General features: G+C 45.5%; 1 protein-coding gene across 1 annotated transcript in view; it reads right to left on the reverse strand.

The window, feature by feature from the left end:
- mink1 (misshapen-like kinase 1) overlaps positions 1-21,263 on the reverse strand; it is a 30,895-nt gene extending 9,632 nt beyond the window's left edge. Inside the window, exons 1-16 of the mRNA XM_048238149.1 lie at positions 19,947-21,263; positions 14,698-14,763; positions 13,963-14,145; positions 13,760-13,870; positions 13,391-13,481; positions 12,506-12,636; positions 12,332-12,386; positions 11,657-11,735; positions 7,819-7,994; positions 7,386-7,455; positions 6,584-6,794; positions 4,132-4,239; positions 2,380-2,571; positions 1,950-2,120; positions 901-1,167; positions 23-102 (exon numbers count right to left, since the gene is read on the reverse strand). Of these exons, the coding sequence (XP_048094106.1) occupies positions 23-102; positions 901-1,167; positions 1,950-2,120; positions 2,380-2,571; positions 4,132-4,239; positions 6,584-6,794; positions 7,386-7,455; positions 7,819-7,994; positions 11,657-11,735; positions 12,332-12,386; positions 12,506-12,636; positions 13,391-13,481; positions 13,760-13,870; positions 13,963-14,145; positions 14,698-14,763; positions 19,947-20,003 (2,048 nt within the window). The 5' untranslated portion in view covers positions 20,004-21,263. The remainder of the gene's footprint in view (positions 1-22; positions 103-900; positions 1,168-1,949; positions 2,121-2,379; positions 2,572-4,131; positions 4,240-6,583; positions 6,795-7,385; positions 7,456-7,818; positions 7,995-11,656; positions 11,736-12,331; positions 12,387-12,505; positions 12,637-13,390; positions 13,482-13,759; positions 13,871-13,962; positions 14,146-14,697; positions 14,764-19,946) is intronic.
- Positions 21,264-21,314: the final 51 nt, after the last annotated feature.

The raw sequence follows: 21,314 nt of genomic DNA on the forward strand, positions 1-21,314 counted from the left end.
TCTGTCTTTAATTGTGGCTCACCTGGCGCGGACTGGATGTCTGATCCCAGAGGAGAGGTTGGTGTTCAGCGCCGTGGCGATGGAGGTAGTCCGCTGGGGAATCTGAGACGGATGGAGGAAGGAATACCAGGAGGACAGAGAGAGAGAGAGAGAGAGAGAGAGAGAGAGAGAGAGAGAGAGAGAGAGAGAGAGAGAGAGAGAGAGAGGACCAAACAGATGGTCTTAGTGTGTGGAACATACACGGTCTTAAATCTTAGATTCTCTTCAATGACCAGAGGCAAATGGTGAAGACTGTCTGTCTGTGAAGTCTGTCTGTGTTTTTGAGTCCCAGTACTTACTTCTTGTTTTGCAAGGGGTTCTTGCAGAGTCTGTTGTTGATAGCTTGTTTTACAGCACACCAACCCAACATGTGTATACAGTATATATGAACGTCTTCAAAATCCCCCCTATTTGTTTCATTAGATTCATTTAAGCGCTTTATAGTACCACCTGTTTGCTTCGAAATCAAATTCTGTGTCAATGTACTTGCTTGCTCTCTAATTCATTTGCAAGAATGCAGCAGCAATGACAGTAAGTAAATGTGTGTTAGTCATTAGTTAGTAATTAGGAGGACTGTCTGGCTGATGCTTATGAATATTCAGATGACCATGGCCAAAAACAGAACATCAGCCCTACATAACTGCCCTCAGAGGGGTCTGTTAACTACTAATCTGTAAATTTACTTTAACATAGCCAAATGTATAGCTATGTTTTGAGCATGTTAAGTGCATGTTTTGTATTTTGGGATGGGAAGGTGTTTCATTCTCACAAGTGGAGAAACTGCTTCTTATTTTAGCCCCACCACCACCCTCATCATCATCATCATCATCATCATCATCAGCTTCCAGTTTTGGCTCTCACTTTCGGTGGCTGCTCGATCTCGGGGAGGCGGATCCAGGGCCCGCGGTCGTCCCTCATTGGCCGCGGCTGCGGGGCTTGGCTCTCGGAGGTGGGGTCGGAGTTCTGGCGCACGAGCTCGCGGGGGTGGAGCGGGCGGGGGGGGGGGGTGGGGGAGGGCTCCTGCGTGGGGAAGGCGGACATGGTCTTAGTGGGCTGGTCGCACAGGGACTGCGAGCGGGGCACGGGCGCCGCGTACGGCTTCAGTGGCACCAGGTGGGCCATCTGGAACTGGGGGGTGGGGTGGAGCAATCACCAGGGTGAGAAGGGTAAGGGTTGAGGTGGGGTCACCAAGTGATTTACGGGGAAGGGAGAGTTAAGCAAATTTCGGAGGAGAGGATGTTATCGATTTTGATTGGAGGGAATAGGGAAAGGTTTTGGTGGGGAAAAATCACCAAAAGTACCAAAGATGTGTTGATGTTGAGGGTTTGTATCGATTGATCGTATAGTTTGCGTTCCAGTTTTTGATTGATTTGATTTGTGGAGGTTCGAGCACAGGATGGGAGTCAGAGTCAAGGCCACCAGCAGAGGATCCGTGTGTCGCAAGCAGAAGAGGATAGCATTTCCCCACACAGCAGAGGAAGTCGAAACATGCAGGAGGAAAAGGGCAGAGACAGAAAACACCAAGGAAGAGAAGAGAAGAGGAGAGAGGGGAGGAGAGGAGAAGCACTTTAGAGACAGATTTAGATCTAGGCATCTAAGGCAGGAATGTTAGTAAAAGAAATAGCAAGAAGCCAAGTCTAACGAGGCACTTCCACTTGGTAGCATGTTAACTATTATTACATAATCAGCTTTATGTGCATGGAAATGGCAAGTGAACTGTAAATACTGTGCAATGATTCGTAGTTTTACGGTTCATTTATTTGTCGCTTATCTCACCATATTTAAAGACAACCTGGTCTCTGACAGTCCCAACCCATCTTTCCAAACACATATTGTCCTCCATATGGTCAGCATCAGCGGGAAAAAGAGAGAGAGTGGGGAGAAAAAAAATAATAAAAAAATACACAAACCTTGCCCTGTCCACCCTGCGGTTCGACCGGACGCTGCATGGGCGGGGTCTGGGCAGCCTGTGCAGCCCCTGATTGGTTGATGGAGTCGGAGCGTGACTGGATGTTGGTGTCGGACACGGTGGTGCAGAGTTTAGGCGAGCCTGTTCTGTTCAGCTTGCTCCGCTCCTCCACCTGTGGACGGGTGGGGATTAAAAACATAAAGGGGGGTGGTGGTGGGGATTAAAAACATAAGACAGTGGGGGACATATACAGAAACACCACAAGAATTTATTATAAGAAATAAAAGAAAAGCACATAAGTAGTTGACTGAAAAAAGGAACAGTGCCAAAACAGATCCAGCACACACTGTACTCTCTCCCTTTGGCTCCCTCTCCCCTCCCCCGCTGTTGTGCGTGTTGGCACGTAGGCGGCCCCTCGCTCTCCCACTCACTTCGCGGGCCCACGCCGGCTTGTTGTTGGCCTCCAGGTTCTTGCTGTAGTGGTAGAGCTGGGGCTTCTTGTCCTGCTGCTGCTGCTGCTGTTGCTGCTGCTGCAGGGACACCAGGTAGGCGTGCTCCTGCTGCAGCTGCCTCTGCAGACGCTCTGACTGGCGCTGCTCCTCCAGCTGCTTACGCTTGTACTCCTGCGGACGCAGCGCAGACCGGGGGGGTCAGAGGTCAGAGGAGAATGTGCGTCTGCGCAGGTCAACGTGATCAGGGAAATATGGGGATCTCTGTCTGCACATGACGAGATTGTGTGTGGGGGTTCAGGGGAGGGTTTGCATGCTGAGGGCAAACGGGGGGTCGGGTCATGGGGGCATGTGAAGACTGGTGTTTATGGGAGTATGTTTCTGAGGTATTTTTGTTTGATCTTTTTTGGGATTGTATCCATAGGCACACACACATGCATCTAACGTTTCACATAATAAAAACAGACACACAGAAAGGGACATGCAGGCGCTTGCCTCTAGCGTGACAACGTGACAATGTTCTCAAGTGTTCCGTAACAGAACACCTCAATAAAGAAAAAACAGAAGCCCTGTTCTGTTTATCACGTTGAGAGGTAAAGACAGCATATGAGTTTATCATATCTGCCACCACACTTAAACTTCCTGAAGCCAGAGGAAGGACAGGGAAGAGGGGGAAAAACAGAAAAGAGGGGGGAAACGAGATGCAGAGAGCAGGAAGTAGGAAACACAGAGGAGTTTACCATGAGCAAGGCCTGCTCCTGAAGCAACTGCTGCTGGAGTATTTCTAACTGTCGCTGTTCCTCCTCTAACTTATGCCTTATGAACTCCTGAAGAGAGAGAGAGGCAGAGAGAGAGAGAGACAGTGGAAAGTAGCATGAGGGAAGAGAGAGAGAGAGAGAGAGAGAGAGAGAGAGAGAGAGAGAGAGAGAGAGAGAGAGAAAGAGAGAGAAAGAAATACAGTGGAAAGTAGCATGAGGAAAGAAGAAAAAAAGACAGGAAGACAGAGAGAAAGAGAGAGAAGGAGAGTGCAGGAGAGATAGGAACATTGCCAGGTTAAACAGGCTACACTGAGAGGGGGGTATGCTGGTACTTCAATTCCCCCGTCTCCTGGTTGGTTGAGCGAGCCAGATAGTGTGGAATGACTTAATGCAAAGTCTCTTAGCAACACTGACACTGCCATTATTCTCTTGTGCTGCTGCACTTGATAACGGGCCAACACATTTCTTAAATTCCTGCAATGTTTGTATAGTTTCTCCACCACTGAACTGCTGACACGGCGCCTGGGCTGGATGGAGAAAGTTAATGGCGGGCGGGGGGAGAGGGGGGGGGGGGGTGGGTGGTGTTGAATGTCCCTGCCCTGCCTGGGAAGCAGGTGCTGTGGGAGAGGGGGCTCAGTCTAAGGAGCTTTCCTGTAATTCATACTGATTAGTGTGGAATGTTTCTGTCACTCCGAATCCCAGGGATGGGAGAGCAGTGGGGCTCACCCACTCGGGCTCACCCACAGAGCTCTGCAAACAACACTGCCACACTAGCTACCTCTCTCACAATACACACTTACACTCACGCGCGCATTCACTGCTGCATCGTGAAAACCTGCTTCCATAGCAACCCCCGTCAGACATTCCAGGGCCAGAGAGATTTCACCGTGGAGCTCGAAGAGGCTGTGCGGAAGGCCACGCCTTTGGCGCGCCCCTATTGGATGGCTGCTACGCAGCGGCAAAGCTGATTGGTTACCTGCTCTCGCTCGGCCATCCTCCGGTCCTCCTCCCTCCGCATGTCATCCAGCCGGCGGTGGGGGCCCTTCTCCTGCTGTCGCACCATCTCTCGCTCTTTTCTCTGTTGCTAAGAGAGAGCGCGTGCATGCACACGAGAGAGGCAAAGAGAGAGAGAGAAAGAGAGAGAATGAGACAGACAGGGAGTGTGTTAGGTGGAGAGGAGAGGAAAGAAGGGGCAGAGAGAGAGAGAGAGAGAAAACACCGGGATGTGAGTCACTTGTACCTTCTTGGCTGAACAAATACAGTACATGCCCTGCTGCTGCTAAAACCATCTTGCATTCTCAAGAGTGGAGAAGAAGCAGAGAGAGGGAGAGAGAGGGAGAGAGGAAAGAGGAGAGAGCGAGAGAGAGGAAAGAGGAGAAAGCGAGAGAGAGAGGAAAGAGAAGGATAGAGGAGAGAGAAAGAGAGAGAGAGGAAAGAGGACAGACATTTGATGGAAATTGTGAGTCACTGGACTGCAACACTGCTATTTTTTCCTGCCCCCCTCTTTTAGCAATTCACACAAACATTAATAAGATTTGTATTTGAATTATTCAGCTTTGCATGCCGTTCCACCATTCAAACAGTCCTACATCCCCGCTCTCGCCTTGAGCCTGAACAGTTGCACAAATGTTCCACTGTTTCCCCTGTGGATCCAGGGCCCATCCAGTAGATTAAATCCATATTGCTCAGAGAGGACTCCAGCATGCCAAGCCCTGCTTGCTGCCTGTGAGGGTGTCAATGGTGCGTTTGACCATATTCTTGTGTGGTTCCAACCCCTTTCCCAACATGATCCATTTCTTTAGTGCCGGGTGAACAAGTATGAGCACCGCCTTTGAAAACACGGCACCAAACAGACACACACACACATTAGGACAACTATCCTTTGAAAGGCTTTTTTTTTTCCCCTCGCTCCTCTGTGTCGCACAATAGCCAGAGATAAATATAACTAGCTAATGATGCTTATTACATTACGGACGTGTGAATCCGCTTTTGTTGTCGCCAATTAATGGCCGACCATCTCCCAGGGAACAGACAAATGCTCTCTCCATCTCCCTCTCCTCCACTCAACCCTACCCTCCTCTTCTTCTTTAATGACATACACAATCAATTATTATCTGGGCGCACCATATATTGACAGCAACAGACTGAAAGAATGGCTGATTTGTCAAGAAAGCCTTTCATCTTAAAACGCAGCAACACAACACTGGCAAACTTCATTTGAACAGAAACCATAGCTCATGGTGAGGAGCTCTGCTGTCAAGCCTCTGTTTACTGGCTGCAGCAGTGGCGGGGACCAAAGTGCTCTGAAGTCCGCAGCTGACTGTAGTCTGACTTTTCTTTTACCTGCGTCATCAACCTCAAGACTCTTCCTCGCCTTGTTTACTTACATCGGAGCTCTTATTAAGTGGAATACTACGCAATCAAAAGCGTACAGAAATCAATGCAGAAAGATGCATAGGGCCACGCAAGCAAGCAAAGTACCTACACAACAGCACTCTCCAGCATGGGAGTATATAGATATGCGACAGCGGCAGGTATTTTTAAACACGGTGGGCGGAAAGCGACTGCACAAGGGTAGTGTCAGTCATTTATATCTATCACAAGTAGTCATGTCAAGTGGTTGTTTAGGTTCGCCACTTATTTAGGATAACCATGCTTGTGGCTTTTTACAGTGTATATTTGTAGGTGCTGTTTATAGCAAGTTTGGAAAATAAAAATATGCATCTCGTTTGTATCTTGCTTGAGAGTTGTTCCAGATCAATTCAACACAAAAATTGATAAGAAAATATGCATTTTAGCATATTTATGCATTTTTCTAAGTGTCGATTGTTTCAATCAAAAGAAGGTCAATGGTGGATAGGACAGTAATTCCAATGTGATATTATAGAACTATGCATGATATCATCCCAGTGTGCAAATGTCCAGCAAAAAACTTGGTTTTGTTGAGAGGAGAGGAATATTTTAAAAAGTGGTACACATAATACTGCCATTGTGTCTATCCATAATTAAAAAGGCATATCTCAGCAATTAAATAAGATATCTGGCTGAAGTTTTGGCATAATAGTCATAGGGGACTGCTTGAAAATGAGTAAAAATCTGATACAATGTTGTCAGGCTGTTTGATCTAATGTGTAATGACCAGTACATTGAGGTCATTGTAAGTCTTTTTGGACAGAAACATCTGCTAAGAACCACAAACATGAACATTAAAATAACTATGAGAAATTATTTTGAATTGATATGAAGAGCTACGTGACTAGTCAGTGACTGGCACAGAGGTGGACATGATGAATAAGGTCACCCTATTGAGGCCAACAGTGTCCATGGGACTAACACTGCTTGGCTACCACTGCTGCTGTTGCTGATGTTGTTGTGATGGTTTCCATGGCAGCAACAGCGGAGATGGCAGTGTTAGAGGGGCACCCTACCTCCTCCAGGCGGCGTCTCTGCTCCTTCTGCTCCTCGATGCGTTTCTGGCGGTCGTGCAGCAGCTGGCGCTTGTGCTCCTCGGGGTCGCGGCGCTGCGCGGCCAGCTGGGCCTGCTGCCGCTTCAGGGCCTCCGAGCGCTCCTTGTTCTCCTGCTGCAGACGCAAAAAGTCCCGCCGCAACGTCGACTCGCCCGGGACGTTCAGGATGGAGCTGAGAGAAGCACACGCACCGCAGACAAGGGGGGGGGGGTGATACACGATACATAGAGAAATTCATAAAGAAGAAAGAAAACAATATAAGCATCAGACACAGACAGCACAAAAATAAGGAATAGGAAATAATGAGTCGGCGCAAGAATCAAAGAGGAAAAAATGAAGAGAGCGAATGGAGATGGGAGTTAAAGTTCAAGATAATGATGCAAAAGAGAGAAGCGAAGAGATCAAAAGGGCCAAAACAAAAACAGAGACAGAGAGAGAGAGAGCGCAGATAGGCATCGTGAGAAACAGCTGTAGGTGAAACGCAACAAGCCCAGAGATGTTGGGGCAGGTGTGTCACAGCAGGTCCCATGCCCACGGGGGGGGCGGCCCGACCTGTAGGGGCAGCAGCAGTGCCAGTCACACGTCACACGACACCTCTCTCTTCTCATTAGCTCACTGCTACAGAGCTGTGTCTTAGACCCAGCTGCTGACATTACGCATGGTGAGAAGGGAGAGACCTCGGAAAAGAGTGTGATGAAGAGCAAGTGACCCTTCGGCGAGGCTCTGCGGGACGTGAGCTGGAGCCTGTGTCAGTTCTGATTACCTGGACTCTCGGTCGTCCCCACGGTTCTCATCGTCGTCATCACTGCCACTGTACTCATACTCAGTCTCCTCTGTGGGATGGGGTGAGAGAGAGAGAGGTAAAGATAGAGAAACAGAAAAGAAAATAGAGTAAAGGAGTCCATAAATACCTGTTATGAACTAAAATAATGCATATTATCTATTAACATATTAATACCAAAAATTCATATAGACGGTCATCATTGATTGACTGTACATAGATACGGTTACAGTTGATGATCACCAGTTGCATAACAAGCATATCAAGTTCAACGACCCCACCCACGCACACACAAACACAACCACCTACATAGCCACTCCCTAGCCAAGGGGGAAAAAAGACACTGCTTGGGCGTCGCATCTATAAACTGCAGTGGCTCGGAGCTGCTCATAGCGGCATGGCCGCTGGGACTCACCTTTCTCGCCGCGCTTCTTGCGGGTGCGGTCGATGTGGTCCTTGAGCTGGATGCGCACCTGCCTCTCAGTGGGCTGGTCCCGGATGAAGGAGTGCTTGAGCAGCTGCTCGGTGGAGGGCCGGCTGGGGTACGTCTTGACCAGGCAACCCTCGATGAAGTCAATGAACTTCTTGGACCTGGACACACAGGACAGGGTGGAGAGGAGAGCAGAGCAGGAAAGAGAGAGACAATAAGATGAGGAACCGCACAGTAGTCCAATGTGTCCAATGTTGAGTCTCTGGACACAACCATAAAAGGTCAAGCCATGTAATGAACCATGCATCTGAACTGCATTTGTGTGCACATATTTGAGTGCTCATTCAATCTTAACAATTGCTTTCAGTTGTGTTATTCATTCTTTCTCAATTATTATTTTAATATATTATTATTATATATTTTCAGGCCCTTTGGGATTTTAAGTTGTTTTGTGATCTCTAATTTCTTCCAATCAGCTATGGTCAGGAGGTCAGTAGCAGTCCCTCTCTGCCGCTGGCCCATGTCTGGTGACCGCTGGTATGTGTTGTTTACACCCGTGACAAGCTGGTCTGAGTTGCACTCATGACCCTGACATGTCACGCCCTCCCTCCCTCCCCAGATCATGACTGAGACCACAGCCTGGCTAATGGATTTACGCCGAAGGAGCTGTCAAGTCAACAAACATACGCATCACAGCTCAGCTTTAGTCTTGAATGCATTTCGGTGAAGCCTTTCTGAATGCAGGGTCTCTTATAAACTTCAGTAAACAAAGCTTGAAACATTTAAAGCTTGGTTAAGCTTTAGGCATTAAAGCATTGACTGCATGCTGCCGTGTGTCTTATAACTGCTGTAAACAAAGCCTGAAATATGCAGAGAGTTTGGGGCTATTAGACTGGCTTCACGTGAGAGTCCTGACTCTAACAAGAGGAACACCAAGGGGCGAGAACAGGGGTCATCAGGCATGGTTTTGGGCAAACCTGATGTAACTCCTAATTGGGACAACTAGGGTTGCAAAGGGGCGGAAAATTTCTGGTAAATTTCCGGAAACTTACTGGAAACTTTCCAGTAATTCCCAATTAATGGGAATTTACGGGAATTAACTGGGGATTTTTTGGTAATTCCTACTTTTTCATATACAAACATTAACATTGTTTCATAATAACCAATATGATTTGCTTGTTCATATTTTCGCTTAGCTTAGCATACAAAGCTAGCTACCATGCTAGCGGGAATCCAATTCTCTGCCTATGGTTTATTAGCGTGCTAAGCTAGTAACACTAAAACCACTGAACTGGCCAAGATACACCACGCCACTCAACAACAAAATCCGATTGGTTGGAACATTAACTGACTATCACTTTGTTCAGTTAGAATCCCAGAAAATGGTAAAACAAGTTTTGTAAGTTAGTTAGATAGATAGATAGATAGATACATACTTTATTGATCCCCAGGGGAAAAGTATATAATATATAAGTTGTCAAGCTTAATCAGACAGATTAATCGTCCCATTACAGTTTAATTACAGTGCAAAATGACGTACACCAATTTGAATGAGGACAAAAGTGACAACAAGCCCATAACTGGGCAACTCTGTTCGCAAACTTCTCCCAGTTTCACACCAGTTATTCCCACAAGATGAAGTTTTCACTGGGAATTTACATCCCCATGCACATGAACGCACCATAGGTTTCCTTTACGTCTAGTAGCCTATGCTGTATTGTATAGTATAGTATATATACTCTTTTGATCCCGTGAGGGAAATTTGGTCTCTGCATTTATCCCAATCCGTGAATTAGTGAAACACACACAGCACACAGTGTACACACAGTGAGGTGAAGAACACACAAATCCCGGCGCAGTGAGCTGCCTGCATCAACAGCGGCGCTCAGGGAGCAGTGAGTGGTTAGGTGCCTTGCTCAAGGGCACGTCAGCCATGCCTACTGGTCGGGGTTCGAACCGGCAACCCTCCGGTTACAGGTCTGAAGTGCTAACCAGTAGGCCACCAGTGCCCCACCCCCTTTTTTTTTTTTTTTTTTTTTTTTTTTTTTAAAGTAATTGTGTGATTGCTGTGTGCATGGGATTGACGTATGTGCAGGGTAGAAATTTGACTGAAATTGCAATAAATCAGGTTGTTTTAACTAGTATTATGCTGCAAGATGGGGTTTTGTCCACTACATTTAAGTTCCCTGTTATAGACCAACTTGCCTTATTAAAAATTCCCAGTTTATTCCCATTTATTCCCGTATATTCTCGTTAATTCCCATGGAAAGTTTCCAACTTTGAAAATTCCCGGAATACTAGTATTATGCTGCAGTATTATGCTGCAAGATGGGGTTTTGTCCACTACATTTAAGTTTCCTGTTATAGACCAACTTGCCTTATTAAAAATTCCCAGTTTATTCCCATTAATTCCCGTATATTCTCGTTAATTCCCATGGAAAGTTTCCAACTTTGAAAATTCCCGGAATTTTGCAACCCTAGGGACAACCCTGTTGTTTTTCCGTGTAATATAATGTAATGTATTCTGGCCACTGTGTCGTGTTGGTGTGTTTATGTGTTGATGTGCTGGGGTTGTGTTAATGCTCTCTTCACCCGGAGTCTGACTAATAGCTGCAAAGCAAAGCATGGCTAATGGCCACACACAACTAATGGCTTCAGTGCCAGCTGCACACACACACACAGACACAGAGAGAGAGAGAGAGAGAGAAAGAAAGAGAGAGAGAGTAATAAAGAGAGAGAGAGAGAGAGAGAGAGAGAGAGAGAGAGAGAGAGAGAGAGAGAGAGAGAGAGAGAGTGAGTGTGTGTGTGAGTGAGCCATCCGTGCCAGGCGGGCCACACGTGAAAAAGAACACTGCGTCTGTTCAGTGTTCAGACCTCTCTCGCTCTCTCTCTCTCTCTCTCGCGCCTGTGGAATGCACAGTTGTTGCGGGCGTTGGGTGGCGACCAGAGCAGAGAGGGGACGCCTGGCTGCTGACTCCACTAAAATAGCTCCCTCTATATCTCTCCCTGTCCCACTCTCCCTTTCTGAATACAAACACTAGCCAGGCTGCTACTGCTGCAGCTCACAGAGCCATTTGACAAAGTAAACACCGAGAGACCATGCAAAAAAATAAAGAAATAAAGTGTGTGGATAAAGGACAGAAAGGGGCACAAAGAAAGAGAGAGGCAGTAAAAAAAAGGCAGTCGAAGACGTGCAAAAATATACCGTGCCTGACCACAAAGCCAGGACCCTGCCATTATGTAATGCAAAACTAAAATAAGCTGGCTGGTTGGGGCGAGAGAGAGAGAGAGAGAGAGAGAGAGAGAGAGAGAGAGAGAGAGAGAGAGAGAAGAAGAGGAAGAAAGACCCAGCTGCTCCCTCCTGCATCAGTCCTCAGTCCTCCTCTGATGTTCTCCAGGAATGCGGAGAGCCAGAGTGGGGCCCTGCGCGCGCACACACACGCCTGTGGGGAAAGGACTGCGGCGACAGCTCTCCTCTGGATCGTCCCGCAACTGCCACCGAGGCAGGAGTACTCTGTGCCAGGACTGCAAAAACCCTGTAATCAGCCCATCCCCAAATACACAGCAGGGAGACTCCGAATGGGGGGAGGAGGGGAGGAGAGAGGGGGAGGAGAGGAGGAGGGAGAGAGGGGTAGGAGGGCAAAGGGAGGAAATGGGGAATCAAAAGAGAAAAGGAAGGAAAGGGTAGCAGGGTGGGGAAAAGAGAGAGAGGAAGAGAAAGTGAGAGAGAGAGGAAGGAGGAGGAGAGACACTGGGCGAAAAAATAGCTCTGTGCCCAAAATAAAAGTGCATGTATGTGAGTGAGAGTGAGAGAAGTGCTCACCATTTCTTTGACTTGAGTTTGGGTGGAGGGTTCCTGGGGATGAGGAAGAGGGCCCGCATAGGATGCATGTCACACAACGCTGTCACACAGGAAGTGTTACCACACAGCAACAGAGACAGAAACAGTCAGTCAGTCATATGATACTTATGAAGTTATATTTTAATCTAATATTACCATCACACATAGTATTTGGCTGGTAATCTAATATCAGATGTCCTACTGCTACTTATACATTATATTTTTGCAATTTTTGCCAATTATATCATTTAAATTATTGCTATGAATTTTTAAGAATGCTATTTAAAGTAATTACACTAATCAAGTAAAGACCACCACATACATAAATATTGAACACAGAGCTGAATGAATGAAGTACTGTATTGTTTGGAATCCAATTTATGAAGTTAAGCTTCTAAAGGCCATTGAGACAATGATCTACCACAGCAATGTTGTCTGATGCCAAAGGAAAACCTCTGAACCACAGATCAATAGCCATCACAATTTATCTTAGGCCAAGCCCTTCTAGTGACCTATTGCCATTTAAAGCACCAACAACACATAACACTGTTTATATCAACGAGCAGCCAAATGCTAAGCTAAAGGAATCGAACACTCTAAGGTAAGACCATCTTAAGAAATCAATATAAGTGTGTGTGTGTGTGTGTGTGTGCTTACGAGGTGCCCCTTCTGCCATTTCTATGGCTGTGATCCCGAGAGACCAGATATCACTCTGCCGGAAGAAGATAAAGCTCGTCAACACATATGCACACACCGCTGCACACAAACAAACAGGTGCAGGACTGAAACGGTCCGTCCACATTCAGATCTCATGCCAACGTGCACACTTACCCTGTAGTCATATGTGGAGTCGGGGTTCTCGTCGCAGGCGATGACCTCGGGAGCCATCCAATAGGGAGTGCCGATGAAGGTGTTTCTCCTGCCCACGGTTCGGTCCAGCTGAGCGCTCACCCCAAAGTCCACTGGGAATCATAAGCACACACCAGGGGTGAGGAGCTGGGCAGAGGGGATGTGTGCTTTTGATCTCACTCACACACAAACAAACAAAATCATGGCCTAAATTAAATGTAAGGTCATCCAACTTTTGATGATCCAGTGGAGAGCCATAGAGTTACAAAATCCTCTAAATGAGGGGGGAAGGAATATCTTTGTACAATCACCCTTTCGACAAACCTTGTCCTAATTGTGAATAAGCTAAAACCATCCCAATTTTTTCTTTTTTTAAAAAAACACTCCCTCCCTCCCATTTTCTCTCTCTCTCTCGCTCACACACACACACACACACACACACACACACACACACACACACAGACAGACAGTGTGTTGACAGCCCTGTGGTGAAATATGCTGACAACCATGTCAAGACTTGATTAGCATATGAGATTGCCTGGAGGATATTCATTACTGTGTTATAATTGTTAAATGGTGTATGTTAAAATGAGAATCTTGAGCAAAACAGGAACTAGGCTGAAAGAAACCCCAAAACTCCAGGCCACATTTGCAATGGTCACGCTATGGGGCCTTTTACAGCCCTTTGTTTTTTATCTGGCCCAGTCACACAGGGACAATGGCTTTCTTATTGTGTACACATTAGCTGAACACGTCTAGAGAACACACACACACACACAAACCGCACTGATGCGAGCAAAGATTAACAATGTCGCACAGTGAGAGCAGTTTCACTTTCGCAATGACCACAACGCAAATGCAACCTACCAAGTTTCACCTCGGCGTTCTCCGTGAGCAGAACATTCTGACCCTTGATATCTCTGTGGATGACCTTATGGGCGTGGAGGTGAGACAGGCCCTGTGTGCATACAGATAGGCAATGGCAAAACATTAAAAAAAAACACTTTCTATCAGTCATGCCAGAATGAGTCAGACCTCGGTGGAATATTAGAGTGGATTTAAATCTTCCTTGAATAAAACATCTTGGTTTGACTCTCAGGCACCATGTGTGTATGTGTGTGTGTGTAGTGTGTGTGTGAGAGAGAAAGAGAGGAGGAGAGACAGAGAGAAAGAGATAAAGAGAGAGTGTGTGTGTGAGTGAGTGAGTGAGTGAGAGAGAGAGAGAGAGAAACTCACCCGCAGGATCTCTCTGCAGATGTAGGCTATCCAGTCTTCCTTCAGTGAGTTGCCTTTAGTGTTCTTCACCAAGTCTGTCACCGACCCTGCCCCACAAAACTCCATCACCAGCTACAGAGGAAAAAAGGAATTTGACTGACACACACACACACACACACACACACACCTTTCTGTTATAATTACTAACTAGGGTGAACACATACCCAGAGCTGGTCATCATGTCCCGGCGGACTCTTTTTGACGAAGGCCCCGTAGTAGGTGGCGATGTTGCGGTGGTGGCTGTACTTCTTCAGCATGTTGATCTCCGCCTTGATCTCCTCTTCCTCCTCCTCCGTCACATCCATCACCTTGATGGCAGCCAGCTGTCCTGTCTTCACATGCCGCCCCTGAGAGAGGGAGACAGACAGACAGACAGACAGACGGGAAGGAGAGAGAGGACTGAAGGATCACCAATTCATCTTATGCTCGTCCATCACACACACACACTCAGTTTTTTAAGCACAGCAGATGTTGCCACTAAAAATAGCTAGGAAAAGTCAAATAACTCCCAACCCTATTCCATAGTCTCCCTGATACTTTACAATGGGCCCCTGAAAATTGGCCCTACTTCAACACCTTCAATTCCTAGTGCACTTAACACTCTACTCTCTCTATCTCTCTCTCTCTCTCCACCTGTCATCTATACACATTTATCCATCAGTGTGAGACTCTCCAGCTTCCATTACCCCCCTGCCTGCCACTGCTTCACACTAATCCCTGAGTAAGCCCAGACTTATCACACACACTGAAAGCCTCACAACATTAGCTACTCAGGTCTCCTGGGCAGGAGCTGCCATCTCCCACTCAAGCCTTCTCCCTTCACTGCACTTCCAGCCTTAGCCTCCCCTTGCACTATCTAGGCCTACAGTATATCCATCCATCTTTCACTTTTCACTCACCTTGTACACCTGTCCGTAGGTGCCGTTGCCAACGACCTCCACCAGCTCGAAGATCCCTGCTGGGTCCTGGATGAATGACAAGCATGACAGTGAGATGATGAAACGGAGGTGCAGAGTAGAGTTGAGCACAACGAGTACCGCAGTCTGGTCTGTCCAAAAATGCACCATGGTGCACAGGCACTAGACCTGTGACAGAAATACTAAAAAATACACACACTCAGCTCACATTTAATTCAATTCTCTAAACTCTTCTCCATTTTTCATACCCCCAAGTTCCATATACATATTTTATTTAATGTGCTGTCAGACAGGAGAAAATGTCTGTTGACGACTGAGGCTAAATTTCATCTGCTTCCCTGCATGGGAAATCCATGGGCAGCCATCTACTGTGGGTGCAAAGTGATTGCGATGGAGACATAGGTGGGATGTGAGGCAGTTGCCCGTCTTTGTAACGATCAGCAGCCCTTGTAAGGCCTTTATTAAAAAAGCCAATTAAGCCCTCCCAACAGGCTGAGACCAAACATAACAGAGATTAAGTAAGAACACATTTCAATGAGTCGATGAAACACATGGCAAACATACACAGACATGTTATGGAAGAGAGAAAAGGAAGGAGTGAGAGAGCAAGTGAGAGAGAAACAGAAAGAGGGAGAGAAAGATAAAGAGAGAGAGAGAGAGGAGTGAGAGAGAGAGAAAGAGAGAGAGAGAGAGAGAGGAGAGAGAAAGCTCCACTCTCACACTGTGATTCAATATGGCCTGTGTGTGAAGGTGTGGGCGTAAAGGGCTAACGCTGTGGACTGGAGCTCAATCGTAGAGCGTGACTATTTCTCTCTCATCTGCCTCCAGAAATATGTCTCTCCCTCTCTTTCTATGTTCCCCTCATCTCTTTTCCTCCATCTCTGTGATGGTAAAATATACTTAGCTCATTCCTTACATACAGAATTACCTAAGAGTGTAGCCAGACGGAACCAAGGAGAACAAGGGGGCATGTTCTGCTTGATGTGACAACAACAGAATGCAGAACGACAAGGAACAGATTCTTGAGGAGACATGACCACTAGCGTCAGGGTCTTCTCACCTGTATCAAGCCTCCTTAAAATAAAACCTTTCCATGTCTACCGTCAGTCAGTTCAGTTCAGTTCAGTTCAGTCAGAAATATCAGGCAGTGGCGAAGACAAATGACCCCTATTGAGAGTGGAGTCAAGCACCCGCTCAAAGTGGGGACATACGGCATGTTACACACATACTGAGGTAAAGGGGTTGGGATGGAGGCTCGTTACACACATACTGAGGTAAAGGGGTTGGGATGGAGGCTCCAGTGGCACCCCAGAATAAAAACAGCCAAACAGGGAGAGAAGTGGATGTGATGGCCAGATGTGTCAGAGAGGTGATGGGTTGAGCAGACCCAGTAGGAAGCATCAGGCTTGGGATGCACTGAGATGAGCCTATTTGTGTGAAGCAAAAGGACCAGCCAAACTAAAAAGAGGAAATAGAGAGATAGATAGATAGAGAGATAGATAGATAGAGAGATAGACAGAGATAGATAGATAGATAGATAGAGAGAGAGTGATAGAGAGATAGATAGATAGATAGATAGAGATAGATAGATAGAGCGATAGAGAGAGAGAGCGATAGAGAGAGAGAGCGATAGAGAGATAGAGAGAGAGATAGATAGATAGAAAGATAGAGAGGTAGACAGAGCGATAGAGAGAGAGCAATAGAGAGATAGATAGATAGAGCGATAGAAAGATAGAGATAGGAGAGAAGAGATAGATAGATAGATATAGAGAGATAGATAGATAGAGCGATAGAAAGATAGAGATAGATAGAAGGATAGACAGATAGATAGATAGATAGATAGATAGATAGATAGATAGATAGATAGATAGATAGATAGATAGATAGATAAAGAGAGAGCTGGCAAAGAGGATGCTAACAAAATGATCTCCTGGGTGAAGAATAGGGAGACATGGCAGAGTCGCCCACATTGTGTACAGAGAGTGGAAAGAGGAGGAAGAGACATGATGGGAGGGATGGAAGAATGGCAGAGAGTCTGGGGAGTGGTGTCGTCAACAAACTCTTATGTTGTTAGAAAAGAGAGAGGAAAAAAATAACTCGAGGGGGGAAAAACATCAAATACACACAGCATTCACTAGAGTACACGGGAACAGTGTATCGACTTGAGAAAAGAACGGTAAATGACTCATTTCCATCCTGGCGATGCTAGCCAATGAAATATGTTGCATCATATAATCAGTGGTGCTAAGATGGGGCATGTTGTATAGCAAGAGCGGCGGAAGCCTATACATTCTCTGTTAGAAGAGTAAGCGCATAACAATGAACCATTAAAGATTCAAAGTATCTTCAACAATAGAACAAAAACATTATAATTGTTCCAGCCTTTTTAACTAGTCCCTGAACACGGCTTCCCCAAAACTACTAGCCTCCTCGGTCAAGCAGGATTAGTTCTTGGTTTGGTCTTGGCTGTGACCTTTCCACCAATCCTGCTATGTTATTTAAACTTGATTCAAGGAGCATACCGGACCGTATGTAGAACCCATTTGCTGTAACAGTAGCTAATGCCCAGTGATGTCTCACCTTTCTTCAACAAACCAAACAGCAAACCAGTTGACTAGAACTCAATTTCAAGGGCAGTTGATGAGACACAACCTACAGACTTTCAAAACCAGATACAAGAAACCCAATTTCAGGGTAGTTCACCTTCAGAATGTGTTATTGCAGTCTTGCAGATGGGAGTAGATGTTCTTCTCTGGTGGTAAGACTGTGATTGTGTAGTGTAGTACTGTGTAATACCTGTTATACTGTAGTAACTACAAACCCTATGACTGGATATAACCACCATCAGTACTGTGAGGGCTATATTTACTTTGTAAGGGCTGTATTTAAATGCTTTGCTTAAGCCTGATATTAAAACAAGTGTTTTATTAAGGGTCTATCTGACTTGCATTAGGCTATTCTATGATCTCAGTTAGAAGTTGCACTCTGAAACTGTATTTGCTCTAGGGTTTTTATGTACTTTGTAGGTTTACTGACAATGCTTTTGACATGTTCTATTTTGTTCTATTTTTCTGGTCTGTTTTGGGCACAAGGAGATGTCTGGCTGCTTCTGTTTGTGCTAGCAGGCCAAGTACAGATGAAGTACAGCAGACATGTTCAGTACATGATGTAGAAAACGTAAACAACCAATAGGCCACAATCAACCAGCGTACCAACACAGCAACTACACCCTGTAATAACCCAGGATGCCCTGGTCATATGCCACTGAAAGCCATTCCATTATAAATAAAGAACAAGGAGTGAACAAGGAGTAAACAGTGTGAAAATGGATAGTTTTTATTGGACATTATGTATGACAAAAGTAAAGTGTGACCGCATGGCTTAACTTGTTGCAACAGTTGAACAAATTATATAAAGTAGACTAAGTAACGTCAAAGTATGAGATAGTTTGGGATAGCACTGTGTAATGAGGCAACTAGTGACAAACTGTGTGTATACCCTTCACACGGAAATCTTTGCAACCGGGAAAATCACCCTTAATGTGATGACACACAATGCAACTTTTTCACCAAAATTACCAGGCAATGTTACTGACCATTGTTGTTAGAGAATTTTCCTACTGAAAGGAGAAAAAAAATCCCTAGAAAACTTAACTCTTCAGCAGGCAACTTGTCATAATCACCCAATCAGAACATTACAAATCTGTCCTGTTACTGCCCAGCAAAATTGCTCAACAACTTGCCCCATGGATCGTCACCTTTAGAGTAATGTAAAATATATGTAATCAGTCTGTTTAAACTTGATCATGATTCACTATCTGAACATTTTCCACTTGTGAGGCTAAGTCTACACACCATCCCAAATTAGTCTGTTACTATAATTTCACTGCACCATGCACACTTTTAAACTGTTATGTTAAGAAGTAGGCTACAGGCCTAATTACTTATCATTAATGCTTAAGAATTCCTTTGGCCTACATGAGTCACACGACAGGTTTAAACATAAAACTATATTTGTTAGCACCGGCAAACTGCTTAACTTGGTTGGCATGAAGTGTTCTAGTTTTTGGATTCCTCCAAAGTTCTTGGGGGCAAATTGTATTCAAGCTGGGAATTTGCATCATTTTTCTTCAGTTACAGAGGATGAAACAACTGCAAAACAATGCATTTTAAAATGTAGGCCATGTTACAAGGAAGGCTGCAATTGTGGGCTTGTTTATCGACCTATGACGTAGACCATCAAAGGAAAATATCTAAGACCTCTTCCAGCTGATTTTACAATGACCAACCTGCACTAGTCCATGCTGTGGGTCTGTGTGTATCTAGGCATTACTGTGTGGTAGATGAGTGGGTTGCTATATAGGACAGCTATCAAACAATGAACTCAAGTGAATCATCCTCTCTAAGCGCATTCTCTCTCGCTCTCCTTCCATCTCTGACCGGCGAATGGAACTGCGCAGCCGAGAAACAGCGCGAGGTCTGTAACTCACTGTACCAGAGCACCATCAGGGATGAATAGGGGTGTGGAACGCGGCCACTCTTCGAACAGAGTGGGCCAACATGACCACTAACCCACGACTTGCAAACGCATGAAATTAAATCCTTGTTGGAAGAGGTGGAGGGTGACCTAGAAGCTTAATCGGTTTCATTCACCTCCTGCCCTTCGCCGCTAAAATCCAACAGGTTTTCAAGCTTGACACAAAGCAAGTAACACTAGAAGGACTTCAGTGGAGCAACGTCCACCAAACTGGGCCAAACTAGTAATGGGAGTTTTGTTTTGATTATGCAACAACCTATGTGAGACGACTAAAAAAAAATCTGCAGCCTAAAAGACAGAATTCTACCATGCAGTGTTCAACTAGTAGTAATGATACACACGACAGATGCAAATGTGGCAGTGGACTGCTGCCTAACCAGCTCAATGCAACCAGTTTCATACGGAATTGACAGGTGAACAGGCCCAGGAAATGCTCGCTCTATGACGAGTTTAGTGGTGCATATAACTAAATTGGAGGCCATAGCCGTAAAATTAATGAAATTGCAGCTGGTGATACTGCATTTAAGAGATGTATAAAGGCAACCAACGAGAAAACGAGAGAAGCCAGTCTCTCTACGAAAAATATTTCGTCTAAACAACTATGGGAAATGACCATATGCAGTCTCCAGGCGTACATGGTAGTAAGAAGCACTAGTGAAGTTTGATACTGGTAACAAGGATAATATAAAACTTACCCGCAGGGCAGCGAGGTCGATGTCATCAAGACTTCGTGTGGGTGCGTTTTCTGTCATTGTGGCCCAGAATTCTGACACAAGTCACCGTTTGCTAGCTAAGAAATCCAAGGAGTGTCACAAAATGTCAACAGGGTGCCCGTTATCGTTTGTTTTTTTTTTTACAAAGAAACGAATTGGTACTTCTGCGTTGAAACTTATGACATCAGATAAACACAACTAGTCTGGACTCAACTGTGAAACTAGCTGCCTCGCCAGGAATGGAATGGAACATTGAATAACGTTACTGTAAACTGAGAAGAAACGTTCTGCCTGAAAAAAACTAGGCTGCAAACGTTCTGCCAATATGCAAGTCTGGATTGATATCTAATTAACAGCGTGTCATCATCCACAGTCATCGGATTGAGCGGATATTTTGATCCGATATGTTAGCTCTACAGCTGGTAGCTATACGTTAATCTTCAAGATTGCACTGCAACATTATATTAGCTTGAAGTACCACTCCAATAGAGTGGAAACGGAGATCCGATATTATCTGGTATGGTGCACCCCTTATCTGCGTTCATTTTAACAACACTGCGTAGGCAAAATGCCTCGCTGGGCTACCAGAGCCAAACGGAACGGAAACGGCCACCTTTTACTCAAGCGCAGCCTTTAAGATAGTAGCTAATATTTGTCGCGTTGCAAAAAGTTGTGGCTAAGTAACCAACCCGCTAACTGACTAGCCAAGCTAATAAACAAGAGTGCCTGTGGCGAATATCCGCATCAACCTCGACAGGCTGCCATAACATTAGCGTTTCCAAGCTACCCACGCATACGTCTAACAGATCTCCAGCGTTATGTTTTGGTAGTTCGCTTACTGTCATCTACGAATTTGCTTTTCTTTGGAGGCAATTACAAGTCTTTTTTGTAGACGCCACCAGCACAAGTTATATTCCACGCCCAGCCATGTAGAATACCTGCGTCGAATATTCCCTCTTCACAAACTTTCATTCCGTTTGCAATCAGTGTCGCCTTAGGTTGTGCTCACTGCCTTCACTGATTCGTCGAAGCGAATGGGGAGAAGGAAAGCAAACAAAAAAAGAATACAAGCTATCGTCGCTGCCTGGGCCCTGTTTAATGCTTGCTACGAAGCATTCGAGGAAACAAATTCTCCAAAATTTACAAATTAAAATGTGAACGACAAATACAAAAACATATGCGCTTTCAATCCATAGCTAGTACATCCGAGACGACGCGACAACTGGCCAACTTATTTCTGTTTGGTACGATCCTGTTTTTCTCTGTAAGGTCGGGTTATGACGTCCCTCCTCTGTAAGTATATAACACTCTTCTCATTTTTTTCTACCCCCTCACTTCCAGTTCTACTCT

The sequence above is a fragment of the Alosa alosa genome, chromosome 2 (assembly GCF_017589495.1).
Source record: "Alosa alosa isolate M-15738 ecotype Scorff River chromosome 2, AALO_Geno_1.1, whole genome shotgun sequence".
Classification (NCBI taxonomy): Eukaryota; Metazoa; Chordata; class Actinopteri; order Clupeiformes; family Clupeidae; genus Alosa; species Alosa alosa.